The sequence below is a fragment of the Chaetodon auriga genome, chromosome 22, assembly GCF_051107435.1.
Source record: "Chaetodon auriga isolate fChaAug3 chromosome 22, fChaAug3.hap1, whole genome shotgun sequence".
Classification (NCBI taxonomy): domain Eukaryota; kingdom Metazoa; phylum Chordata; class Actinopteri; order Chaetodontiformes; family Chaetodontidae; genus Chaetodon; species Chaetodon auriga.
This window is the reverse complement of record NC_135095.1, coordinates 16,924,382-16,937,482: the sequence shown is the minus strand read 5'-3', so window position 1 is coordinate 16,937,482 and position 13,101 is coordinate 16,924,382. Positions and strand designations below refer to the sequence as shown.

General features: G+C 46.6%; 1 protein-coding gene across 41 annotated transcripts in view; it reads left to right on the top strand.

Moving 5' to 3' along the window:
* The window catches only part of celf2 (cugbp, Elav-like family member 2), a 179,177-nt gene that overhangs the window by 148,717 nt on the left and 17,359 nt on the right, over window positions 1-13,101 (top strand). For all 41 annotated transcript variants that reach the window (XM_076722781.1, XM_076722784.1, XM_076722769.1 and 38 more), the window contains 3 exons: window positions 966-1,045; window positions 9,267-9,428; window positions 11,672-11,735. In XM_076722781.1, coding sequence (XP_076578896.1) covers window positions 966-1,045; window positions 9,267-9,428; window positions 11,672-11,735 — 306 coding nt within the window. The remainder of the gene's footprint in view (window positions 1-965; window positions 1,046-9,266; window positions 9,429-11,671; window positions 11,736-13,101) is intronic.

Sequence of the window (13,101 nt, the reverse complement as noted above, 5' to 3'; positions counted from 1 at the left end):
TTTGTTAGCATATTATTAGTCCAGGGGGTTGTTGAAGCACTTCTCACATTATCTCCTCTAATCACTCCCTAAGCAGCCAGACAAACACAACCTTGCATCACCCCCTACCTGCAAACAACCAATAACAAACTCCCCTAAAACCGCCCCTGGCTGCGATGATCTTGATTGGCTAAAATCAGCGTCAGTCACAGAGGGGGGTCGACCACACCTCCTCTCATCTCCTCCTCGTCTCTCTGTGGATTGAATTAATGTGATTTTCTATCTGATTCCCGTCTTCTCGAGCCCCGGCGGATATTTCGTCCCGGCTCACCCCGCCGCCGCCGCCGCCGCCACCGCATCTCTTCCCCGTTTGACAAAGAGAGAAAGAGGGCGCCCAATCAGACGCACAATACAGGCCCAAATGAATTCAAATCGCTTTCATGCAAATTTGGACTGATTTACATTGTTGGATTGTGAGAGAGGAGAGCGGTTGAATTCAGGTGTGACTAATTCGGTCAGTGTGTAGGAGCGAGAGGGAAAAATAAGAGACAGTGACAGAAAGAGACGAGGAAGAGGAGGAGGAGGAGGAGGGAGGCGGGAAGGCAGCAGCCGATCCCGAGCCCCGACGGCGACTGTGGTTGTCTCAGATGTCCTGCCGTGGCTGCGGATGGCGCGGGGTGGCGGGACGGGGTCGGGCGGGGCGGGGCGGGTTGTGGTTGTCATGACACTGTGCTCGTTTTTCGGCTGTTGTTTCCACAGCGACTGAGAACACTGTTGTCCGCCTGTGAGCTGTTCTCTGTATCAATCTCTGTTTGGGTTTTTTTATAACAACGACGTGTCCAACCCTTTTGTCTTGTTTTTGTTCTTTCTTGTCTTCCCTCCTCCTCCTCCTCCTCCTCCTCCTCCTCCCGCCCTTCTGCCCTCCCCCTCCTCCCTTCCACTGTCCCACCATCCCTCCCTCCTCTCCTCCTCTCCCCTCCCTACAGGATGTGCGTTTGTCACGTTTTCCACCAGAGCTATGGCACAGAATGCAATCAAAGCCATGCACCAGTCTCAGACTATGGAGGTACTGTACTCTTGCCCTTTCTGCAACTCTCTCTTCCTCTTCCTGTCTCTGTTAATGTTTCCCAGTTTCATATGTTTGAACATCTGAGTCGCCTCTCTGCACAAGTCACTCTTACCACTTTCCGGGTTGAGCGAGGCAGCGTTTTCGTCACACCTCCAGCAGGATGTGAGCGCTGTCACCTGAATGGAAAGTCTCAGTTAAATAGACGGATTAAATGAGCGTCTTGCTTTCCGTTAAGAGCGGTTTAGTTTAGCACAACACAACATGTTTTATACATAAACATAATAAAACCTCAACCTTCCTCCAGCATGTCATCAAATAGAAATCAAACAACAGTCTTGTCACTTTTAACTGTGCTTGGTCAGCCGTTCTGTAAGCTGTTGAATTAACGATGAAATCGATGAAAACGTGTCGTTCAAATCAAATCGCTGCAAATTTGACTGAAAGGGGTGTAAAATCTTTTTGGTTTTCCAGCTTTAGACCCTTAATGAACAAAGGACAGACAGAAAGAGGAAGCAGCGGTAGAATTACAATATTAAGTAAATAGCATAACGTAACATAAAGTGTCAACTCGACAAAGTTACTGGTATGAAATTAAGGCGGTTTGGGGGGGTGCATCCCTCTGCTGCAGTACAGTAAAGAGAGAAATTAGCATCTTGTGCTGCAAGAGGCAAAGCCCAGTGAGCGTAGCCAGTGCGTTGCATTAATCTGACAAGCTAACGGCTAACAGATCAAATACCAAAGAGAAGCCAGCGCTGTTACCGACTTTCTGAGACGGCCTCTCGCTCGCTCGCTCGCCGTCCTCCCAATGAGGACAAACTTTGGCAAAGTCTCAAAAGTGTGACAAAGAAAGCAGCACCTCTGACACAGCAGCCGCAGCGGTAGGTGGTGTTACAGACCTCATCAGCTGCACGGCGACCCCGGCGGCGCCGTAATGGGCACGGCTCCTTTGTGTTTTTTGGGCGCCCTTGTCGACACTGTCAGGCCGGTGGCGGGGCAGGATGACAGGGCTGTGATTGGGAGAGAATTACATGGTATAAGACCAGCGTGAGTGCGTGTACATGTGTGAGTCAGAGAGAGAGAGACAAAAAGTGGTAATAACAGGCTGTGTTAAAGAAAAAAAGACGAGTGGCGTTCACCCCCGTAGCCCCCTCATTAGAGCTGATCATGATAATCATGGCTGCCATTGATGTGCTGTGACCCTGACATGGGGAAAACGCATGCTCCTCCCTCCGTCTGTGTGTGCGTGTGGATTTTCTGTTTGTGTTGTCCCACTGCGAATATCAGTGAAGTGTCTGTGTTGATTTATGTTGGCGAGCGGCGGCAGCAGCAGCAGCAGCAGCATGTCTGTCTTCTGAGCAGAGGGAGTGACACTCTCCTCCGACAGCATTAGCATTAAGCTAGAATTATCCTCGCTCTGAGCATTCGTCTGCCACAATGGGCCTGGTAAACACTGCCAGTGTCCCTTGCTTTTATCAGGCGCGCAGAAAAAAGCCTTAAACCATAACACAACGATATTGCAGTGGACAATGGCAAAATACCTTCATTTCCATTTGAAAACAAGCTGTCTAGCCCCAGGCGGACCTAAATTGCCGCAACCGTTTGTTAATGTTCCTCAGTTTTGCAATTTAAAAGTAATTACTTCGGGTCCGTATGAGGGAATGAGGTCTGGTAAATAGAGTTTGGTTATTGTCTTGGCTCTATTGCACCCCACTGTCTTAGATAGAGCAAGATTGTGTGTGTGTGTGTGTGTGTGTGTGTGTGTGTGTGTGTGTGTGTGTGTGGGGCACGTACGCACCCCACATGTCAGCAGGAAAAAGGGAGGCAGCCCGGGCCGTCCATTCGCTGATGGCCCTGTCACTGTCATATCCATTCTCATTACGCCGTGACATTCAGGTACACGCTCGCACACACACACACACACACACACACGTCACACACAAACACGCGTGCTCGCTGAATGTCAGGCCGTAATGAAAGTGGATATGAGCGAGGCAGGTAATTCACCGTCGAACCTCCAAAGACACACGAGGAGAGGAGTGGGCTCGCTTCATTGTGCTGCATTTGTGTCGATTCGTGCTTTACGTTATTTGCTCCCTTTATAAACGCTCATTTGGCGCTCGGCTCCCCCTGTGCAGCGTGCCATCAACTCTGATCTCGGTTCCCACCTTTCTCTTGGTCCCACGTGACACCGGAGGCCCGCTCACGCATTATCCCGCCCTCGCCGCCGCACGCAGCCCCGCCGCCAATGCACAAGCGTTCAGGCGCACGCAGACGAGAGCTTAAGTAGAGCGTGAGGGAACATGAGAGCGGCGTGTGTTTAAAGAGCGGACAAACACATCTGTCAACTGTGGCGAAGAGAGGAGACAGATGCAGAAAGGCCGACAGTGGAAAGAAAATATTAGATTAGATTAATCAGAGGCTGATGGTGTGCGAGACGCCACGTAAGGCTGGATGATCCCACAGGTTGTTAGTCTGACTCTGACAGTGTCTGAATGCAACCTTTATTACAACGACTCTCACCAACAACCAACAAAACACTGGTTTATACCCTCAGCTGCCACTATTACAGACTTTCATTGACGTTATAATGTTCAGTTTTTGAGAGGCGTTGTTTCAAATTTATGGTCATTTTTAAGCTTTAGTTTGTGTAAAAGGTGTTTCAACGACAAACTGCCTCCTCTAAAATGAGTCAAAGGTTGAATCAACGCTGTCTAGAAGAGTTGAGAGTTGCTGGGTTGTTGTATTGTTGAATGCTGTGTAGATGCAGTTTTCTGAAGTGTCCCTGAACTCATGCAGTAATCTCCTTCATCCAATCATGATGGTGGTGAGCCTCGCTCCATCCTCCATCCTTATTAATCATTCTGACTTAAATGAAAGAACTTGTCGAAGGAACATGAGTTTTTCTGTCATATCAGATCGTCTGAATTGTGTTCGGTCTGTTCTTTCTATCGTGGTCCTCCAACATTGAGGCGAGGTAATTAATTTATATAGTACATTTAAAGCACAGCAGCAAAGTGCTTTACAGTTTGGATAGAATTGTTAAAATGAGACAAAGCAGAAATCAGCCGAGAAGACCTCGAACTGCGTTGAAACTAAATCAATAAACAGTAAATTGTGTTGGGAAAAGTTGAGTTATAGGTAACGAGGAGGGTTCAGATGTACATGTGAAACCATCGGTGGGCGAGGTGTCTGTATGGACCGTGTTTTTGGGACTCTACATTAAAGCGATGTGCTCAAAGAAGTCAGCCTCAGTGCACAAACTCCAGTAATTAACCGAGCCGCCTCTCTATTAGCAGCTGGAGATCACATGGTTTGACATTTAAAGGCTATGTGACGGGTAAATAAATGAAATGGAGAAGCTTCAGAGCGCATAAACTCTCTTGAAAGCTACGAGAGATTGATTTTCAAGGTAAACGGACCGGAGCTTATAAGTTCAGTTTGCGTGTGTGCGTCTCGGCATTTTGGGGGAGATGGGAAGTGATGTGTAAAGCCGTCTTCACGGTTGTCTCAGAGCGTTGGCTTCAGGGAGCGCGCTCGGGTTTATTAGCCGAGCGAACTCCTGGTTAAGTCGATCACAAGTAACTTCTGTCACAGGCAAAAGTTGGACTTCTTGGTTTGTGGACGGTGAGACGAGGTCAAACCTCAGCCTGGAGACGGCGCTCGGGTGTATGTTCTCAACGATCCATGTGCTGTAATTACATAATTATGAATTTGAGTGCCATAATTATACCAGGTGCTTATTGCCTCGTCTGCAGCGTCATTTCTCAACTGTAGGTTGTCACGCCGTCAGCCTACGTAGAGCCCACCTGTCAATCACAGGTGTCCTTACAGCACAGATGAAACTGTGATTGGAGGATTTTAAAGGAAGGGATAATCGATACCTGCCAGGTGATGAAAACATTGCATCCAGCGCCTTCGATGAGCCGAAGTTCAGGATATACGTCGCAAAGATAAACATCCAAGTGTGGCAGATTTGTCAAACATTGTGAGAAACAGACAAAAATAACAGAAAGGAGTGTTTTCCCTGCAGAAACGTCTCCTGGTGAGAAAGGTTCCTGCGAGACTTCAGGCACTTTATTTTCTTAAGATGTGAAAGCTGTGCAACATGGGAGACTGTCTGCAGCTGAAAATCTGCCTCCCGAAATAGACTAAAAAACAAATCAATGCTGAACCTCCAGCGTTGAGTTAATGACCTGTTATTGTCCAAATATTTCAAATCAGAGACCATTTAAGACAAAGCAGCGGCTCCTTTTTCACGCCTCCAAATTAGCATTCTTATTTTCGATAGCATTAGCCGTCTGATATTAATAGAAGCGGCGCACTTTCAGGCTTTAACAGTCTCCAAGGGTCCCATGAAATATTTTGGCGCCCATAGAGAGGTAAAGTCATCACGTTGCCCCCTGCTGTTTGTGTTCAAAAGTGGCCAATTCACAACAAATCAGATGGTTTGCAGATTTAGTTTAACACAACATGAGGTGTAATTGCGCCCAGCGGCAGCGTTTTCACTGACAGCCATCAGCAGCAAATACCTATAACCATTAGATGGTCAAATATGGAAACGGAAAAAAAAAAAAAGGCTTCAAGTGTGGTAATAACATGCCGGGACGCTTCCTTGACTGTGGCTGTGGATAAGTTTAGAAAAACTCAGCGTGCTGGGCTGAAAGAGCTCCTAAGAAACTGAGCTAATCGAATGGGTTTTAAAGCAGTGGAGATTTTTCTGACTCGCCTGTTGAAGTTATACTCAGTAAAAATACTCCCTGCGTTCTTTAAAACTGCCACAAACAAAGTACTCCGTGTTGTGTTAGCATTAGCGGCAACTTAATCCAGCTCTCACCCAGCAGTACGGCTGATCTCAGTGAGGTCCAGTCAAAAACTGTTTATGAAGGCGCTTTAATCCAGCAGAGGAGTGGCGGACCCCGCCACGAACAAGGAAAGCCACTGTGGAGAGAGGTCATCACAGGAAGTAGATGGCTGTTGCAGAAATGATGCAGTTTAATTGGATGAAATTCTTTAGCATTACAACTTTACGATGAATCCTTTGGCTTTTGTGACCTAATTTGGAAATACGTGCTTTTCACTGGACGGCGACGTTGTTTCGTCTCGCTCGTGGCTGATTTGCACCATCGTCACACAGTGTTTGATATATGAAAGTTCAAGCTGTTTCTAATCTATGATGAATTATTAACAATCCCCCTACGGTAAAATCAATGATGGTTTGTTTCTTTGAGCGAACAGATGGCATTAGCTGCCTCCACGTGTTGGCAGCCGACCAATCAGAGGGAGCTTTAAGTGCAGCCCAGCTTCCAGGGAGAACCAGCAGCAGCAGCAGCGAGCGTAGAGGCCCCTGGCCCTCGGCCCCTCTCCCAGGGCAGGACTCTCATTCTGGACCGCATTTCCCGGCGCTCGCTGGGTGTCAGCTGGAGTAATGAGATATTTAGCAGAGAGGGATGGGGAGCTCCCGTCTCAGGGGGAATCGACTGCAGCGCCGCGGCCCCAGACTGACACTCTCCCTCCGAATGCAATTCTCCCGTCGTCTCCTCTCCTTTATCTGTCGGCGGTCAGAATAAAGAGGGAAAATGACGGCGGAGAGACGGAGTAAATACGGCCGAGCCGCCGTCAGACAGGAGACACGCTCACTCGGCTGATAAAGTCGGAGGAGGGGTTGTCTGGTCGCACGCGTGGAGACACACGCGTAGACAGGTGCACTGTAAAAAAAAAAGGTGTTTGATTTGATAGGCCGCCTTAAAATGAGACATTAAGTGAAGTCGGATTGGTTCTGATGTCAAAGGCGGCTCAGTTTTCCTGCTTTATGTACAGGCGTATTGACTATCTCTCCAACTGTGCTACATATTATTATTTTCAAGTTGCCTTGATAAACTCAGAGATGCTGTTATTTGGACCGCGAGCAGCAACGTTCAAGGACACTTCATGAGGAAAAGAAGGTCTGCACAATTCAGAAGTGTTGATGTCTGAGCGCAGCAAGTCCACACTGCAGCTCTGTCTGCTGCAATCTGCAGGTAGTGTGAAGTCAAACAAATGAATGTCGTGGATTTTATCGCCTCCTGCGTCTGAAAACAGTGAGTTTTAGCACTAAGCTTCCCATGATGCTTTGGGAGACTAATTGAAAGTGCAGTGCTGCCGTGCGGTTGGTGAGTTAGCATCAGTTAGCTGATCCGGGGAGTATTAATCACCACGCTTCATTTGTTTTAATGAAAAAAGAAGACTTTTCTAATCTCAAATCGATTCATTGAAGATTATTTGGTGCCACGTTTTGTCCGACAGCCTTTTATTTCAAAGCTCTGATCGTCCGAAAAATGTCCAAAAATGGACCAAAAGCCCGCAAACCTTAAAAAGAAACACGCAATGCTGTGAAGGCCCGCTGTTCCAAAACTACACTCACCGAGTTACTGTGTGTACGTCACTAACATGTTTCTTCTAACCTTTTGATAAACTGAACCAAACCGGGAACGTTTCACAGCGTTAAGCACGTTCCTTCTTCAAGCTTCTCAGACGTCATAATGCTGCTTTTCTCTGATTTATATGATTTTACATTAGCTTGTTTCAGACTTCCGAGCAGAAACTAACGTAATGGAAATGATGATTAGCTGCAGCCTTACATACAGGAAAGACACGCAGAACAAACCTCCATCATAAAAGTCCTTCAAACTAGAAGAAAGAAAGGCTTCAGTTCAAGTGCAGTGCATGCTGGGAAGTATGCTAACATGCTAACAAAGTTTCTGAAAAGCTCTGTGAAACTTCCATAACTGCATTGATGGAGTTGTACGTGCAGAAGGAAACGTCATACCTGCTTCCTCGCCGTCACGCCTCCGTTCACCCACACGCCCGACATGCACCTCAGCTCCGACTGCGCGCCGCGCCATCTGCAAAGTAGCCCGATCCCTCCGCTCCCCCGCCGAGCGCGGATCGTGCCTCGAACTAAATGTTTCAATCAAAAGGTTTTTATTCTCCTGTGGCAGGTTGCCTTTGTTTCCAGCGGATTTGCCCCCAGTCAGGCTTTGATTGCGCTGTGCGAGCAGTGGTGTGGTGTGATAGATTATGACTCGCTTCAGCTTCGCTGTGTTTCAGCCGTCGCTGCAACTTTCATCAGGAGCGTTGTGTTTTGTGGTTTTTTTAATGTTCTCGTGTGTGTGTGACAGTTCATTCATCTCACACACACACACACACTGCCGCTCTGAGGAAGAGGCGTTCGGACAATTAGACACACTTCTTCTGATTGTCCACATCTCTAAATCTCCCTCTTGCCCTCTCAACCTCTCTTTCTGGTCGTCCCAATCAACCGCTCTCTCTCTCTCTGCTACACACACACACACACACACACACACACACACACACACACACACACACTAACACACACATCAAGTCTCTCTTCATGTGAGATGATGAAATAGTTGGAGAACTCGGGAAATCTGTTTCTGGTGAAACCGTTCTGGACTCAGAGATAACTGAGCCCTTATGGGGGGAAGAAGAAAGCCCACTGGCTTTAGAGTCAAGTTTCCTGTGCGACTGTGTGTGTGTGTGTGTGTGTGTGTGTGCGCCCCGTGTCACTGAGTGTGTGTGTGTGGGGGGGGGGATCATTTTATAAGGCGTTTTTAATTGAGAATAGACTTTTTCTTTGCTCTCTGTGCTGATGTAAAGTTTGTTAATACAGGAGTGTGTGTTCACTGGTGTTGTGTGACTCCTTCCAGGTGTGTGTGTGTGTGTGTGTGTGTGTGTGTGTGTGTGTGTGTGTGTGTGTGTGTGTGTGTGTTTGTCCTTTTCCCCTCCCTCATAAAAACCTTAATTTTCTTGCCTTTATTACACTGTGTTCAGCCTGTTTATCATGTTTATGTTAAAGTGTGTTTCTACCTGCGATCATCATGTATTTTATTTCTTTCTGTGTGTGCGAGCACAGGCCTGATTTCCTTTGTTATCTTTGTCTCCTCTTCACCTCCTTTTCCTGTTTCTCCTCTTATCTCCACTTCTTCTCTCCTCTCTTTTCCTCCTGCTCAACTTTCCTTTTCTTCATCATCCTCTTTTGGTATCCTCTCATCTTCTTTTTCCTCTTCACTCCTTTTGCTTAATTCTCCATTTCTTTTTTCTTCACATCTTCTCCTCATCCTCTCTTTTTTTCTTCTCTTCTCTCCTTCCATCTGCCTTCTTCCTTTTCATCTCTTCCTCTTTTCCATCTCTCTCCTCTGTTCCTCTTCCTCCCCCGCAGGGCTGCTCGTCTCCCATCGTGGTGAAGTTTGCCGACACGCAGAAGGACAAGGAGCAGCGGCGTCTGCAGCAGCAGCTGGCGCAGCAGATGCAGCAGCTCAACAGTGCGACCACCTGGGGGAGCCTGACGGGCCTGGGCGGCCTCACCCCGCAGTATCTGGCTGTAAGGAGAGCCGCCGCGTCGCCCACCTCCACCATCACCTCCTCCACCCCTTACTGCAGCCCCATGGCCAACGCCGCCGCAGTCAGTGCCCCAGTCGAAAACACCCAACTTGAAAAATCCCAAAATACTCTCGCTGGCCTCCTGTCTCCTCCTCCATCCTTCCCTTTTGTTCTGTAACTCCTCCTGTCGCTGCTCCTCTCCTCCTTCCTCCTTCTGGGATTGTAGGAAATGAGGTCTCTGGATGATGTTTGAGAAGCAAGAATCTGTTTAGTATCTCCAAATTTTAACAGCAGAAAAACGCACAGCCTCGCTTCCCGTGTCTCACTCTGATTTAGGACTTTGTGGAAAATTCTCTCAACAGGAGTCAAAGTAATAATCAGCCGTATTATGTCAACATCACAAAATCGATATATTGAATTTACCTTTACGTAAAACCCTGATTCCTGTCTGGACTCTATTAAAAACATAAGGACGCCCCTTTCATACCCAATCATGATCCTCTCACCTGTTACCAATGAGCTTGTTTACCTGTGGAATGATCCAAACAGGTGTTTTTGGAGCGTTCCACATCTTCCCCAGTCTTTGAAGCGTGTTGCTGCATATTCAGAATAAGCAGATATTTACAAAAACCAATGAAGCTGACGAGCTCTGACATTAAATACACAGCGTCCAAACTTTTTTGGAGTCGGGGTTGAACCACTAATCTGCAGCAGTGAATCCCTTTTTAGATAAATATAGTGTCATCTGGATTCCATTCTTTTATCACCACAGTGAGTAAATGTTTTTTTCATGAACCCCAAAGTTTCAAACACTCGGAGGAGTATTTGCTTTTTCAGTATTTAACCAAACCCACAATCTTTCCGTAACTTAGCCAAAGTGATTTTGTGGCCTAAAATCTGACAGCGTGAGGGATGCAAACATCTCTGCTGTCCTTCCCTTTCAGAGCGAAGCACTTTACAGACTGAAAAAAAGAGGAAACATTTCCAAATATCCAAATATGTACTTGGCGAACCATCACGTTGTGTATAAGCATCATTTCTAGGACTCGTCTCTGGACCTCTGACAACTACAACTGTATCTCCAAATTTAGTCGATGTTCACATAAACTGCAGGATTAAGCGTTTTCTTATTGTTCTCCTGCTTCTTAAGTGAAGTAAATCATTTAAAAATCCATTAGATAAACAGGAAACGTGTGTTATCATGAAGCTACAAACAGACAGTGAGGATGGAAGCAGCAGTTGAGAGCGAGGCTTGTTTTTGCAGCAGTCGTTCCGATGCTTTCACTAATTGTGGTACATTCTTATGACTTTTCGTGGGATTAAGCAAAAACAGCCGCTGGGGACAGCGTGGAACCCCCGGGAGTCCGCTGAGCCCCAATTTGAGGACTCGTGCAGCCGAGGCTCGGCTGCACAGCATCTGAGACCCACATCGGTTGATTCGTTTGACTGCGGCGTTTTTTTGTTTTTTTGTCTTAAAGCAGGATTCAGAAACCTCATTTTCTCCCTTCGTCCCTGCGCTCCTCAGGCTCAGGAGGCCTCCTGTGGAAAGTCTCGCCACTAACCTTTGACTCCTTGCTCTTCAGTTTCTAAATTAACAACCTAAACTCCCCTTAAAATCCACATCTGAAAAGTCTGGGATCCGATTCTCGATTTGTTTGATCCTATTAGCACCTGTCTCCTCAAAGACCACCACCCCCCTCCTTCACTGGATATTGATTTATTTTTTGAGGGGGGGAGAAAAAAAATGAGATAAAAAGTGTTTTGTGAATTGGACTCCCAGATTTTTCTGCTCTTTCAGTCCTCTCTCTCAGTCTTTTGAAAAGATTAAGCTCTATTCTGGAAGAAAAATAATCACACACACAATAGAAACAAGATGTTAATTTGCTGTTAATTCGAGTCTTTGAAGGATGAGTTTTTGACAGCATCAGTATTCCACTTTTGTTTAGGAATCTAATTAGTCGGCTAGATTAGAGCTTTCATGCTCAACTTGTCTGGAAGAATCGTGCTGGAATACAAACAGTGTTTGCTTAGAGGAGAGATCAAACTATATTAGCAGCTCATTTACTCATCGAGCACTGAGGCAAAAACCACATTGCTAACCCGCTCATTATGAGTTTAGCTTCTCAGCGTAGCGTTGTAGAGACGTGTGTTAAGCTTTGGGTTTCCACGCAGCTCACTTTGTTTCTCCCTCTTCTCCTCTCTCTGCCTTGTCTCGCCTCCTCTCTCTGTCTCTCTTGCCATCAGTTGCTTCAGCAGGCAACCTCCTCCGGTAACCTCGGAGCCTTCAGCGGGATCCAGCAGATGGCCGGTGAGTCAAAAATCAGTTGATAAACTCCCCTGAAACCACGATGTACGACAGCTACGGACTCTTTGTTGCGCCTCTCTGTTATTTTTTTCACAGACTTCTAAAAGAGGACCAAAGAGCATAACAGATGAACTCGCGTGGCGGAGTAAAGAGAGATCTTTGCCCTGAAGATTTATTAACTGTTGCTAAGAATTGTCTTGATCTTTTAATGAGGCCAGACAAGAGTTGTGCCCTGGGCGTGTAACAGTAGCACCGTGGCTTTGCAGGGATGGATGAATCACAGAAAGGAGGGAAGAAAAAGAAAAGGGAGTGGAGAAAATTGTTTAAAGTGGGCTCCTTTGGTGGATATCTTGCTCTGCAGGCTGGCGCCATCTACTGCTCTCTTACTGTGGAGGGCCTCTGTGATCTGTCATCTGCACCTCCATATTTCCTTTTAAGAGTATCTGCAGGTTCAAGGCAAATTTAAACCCTTTATAGCAATGAGGCTTGAGTTTAAGGCCAATTTGCAGCAGAAAGTAAAGAAACACAGCTAATAAAATCAGCCTGTGTTGCAGTGAACGCAGCCAGTGGAAGTTTCCAAACTCTAAATGGGTTGAATAAGGAAAAAGGACACAAGGAAATAGGAAATAAAGTGGCAAGGGACAGTCCAATTCTCTGAAGTGAGGCTGATGCAATAAAAAATGCATATTGTATTAACCCAGTTCTGTATTAATCTAAGCCTTGAGCGAACCAAGAAGCCTCCTATTAAATGTTGAACAAGATAAAATCTCTGTCTTTAAGAAATATAATTTTTAGGGACTTAAATTTAGGTTATTTGAGACTTTGAGGGACCCGTGGATACTCGCTCCTCATCATCCCGAGCTCCTCTCTTTCCATTAAAGCCCTCTCCTCCTTCTCTTTTTATTTTAAGCCTCTTTTTGCAGATGCTCTCGCACCTCCCGCCCCGTTCAATCACAGTTTCTCCATCTCACCTTTACGCCTCCCTCCAGCCTTCACACTCTCTGTTCTGCCCTCCGTCTCTTCTTCTTCTATCCTTCTGTGAGTTTCTCAGTGAGGTGTCAGCTCTTAATTGTTCTCTGTTTAGTCGGCTGACGCGGGGGAAAGCGGCATAAAGAAACAATGGCGGCTCCGAGTGTGATGGGAGTTTTTAAAGTGGCGAGCCTCGTCTTGTATCCTCCGGCTTTCCGTCGCGTTCCCTCGAGTTTCAATGCTTTGCAATTTCCCTGTGGCTGATTTAAATTTCTGCTCGCTCTGCTGTCGAGCTCAAACACACATTTCCTCACAAACACACACTCGCACGGATAAATAGGCTCTGGGATTTGGAACCAAGGGTGAGTAACGGTGTCTGAATCTGGAGATCTGTTGGTCC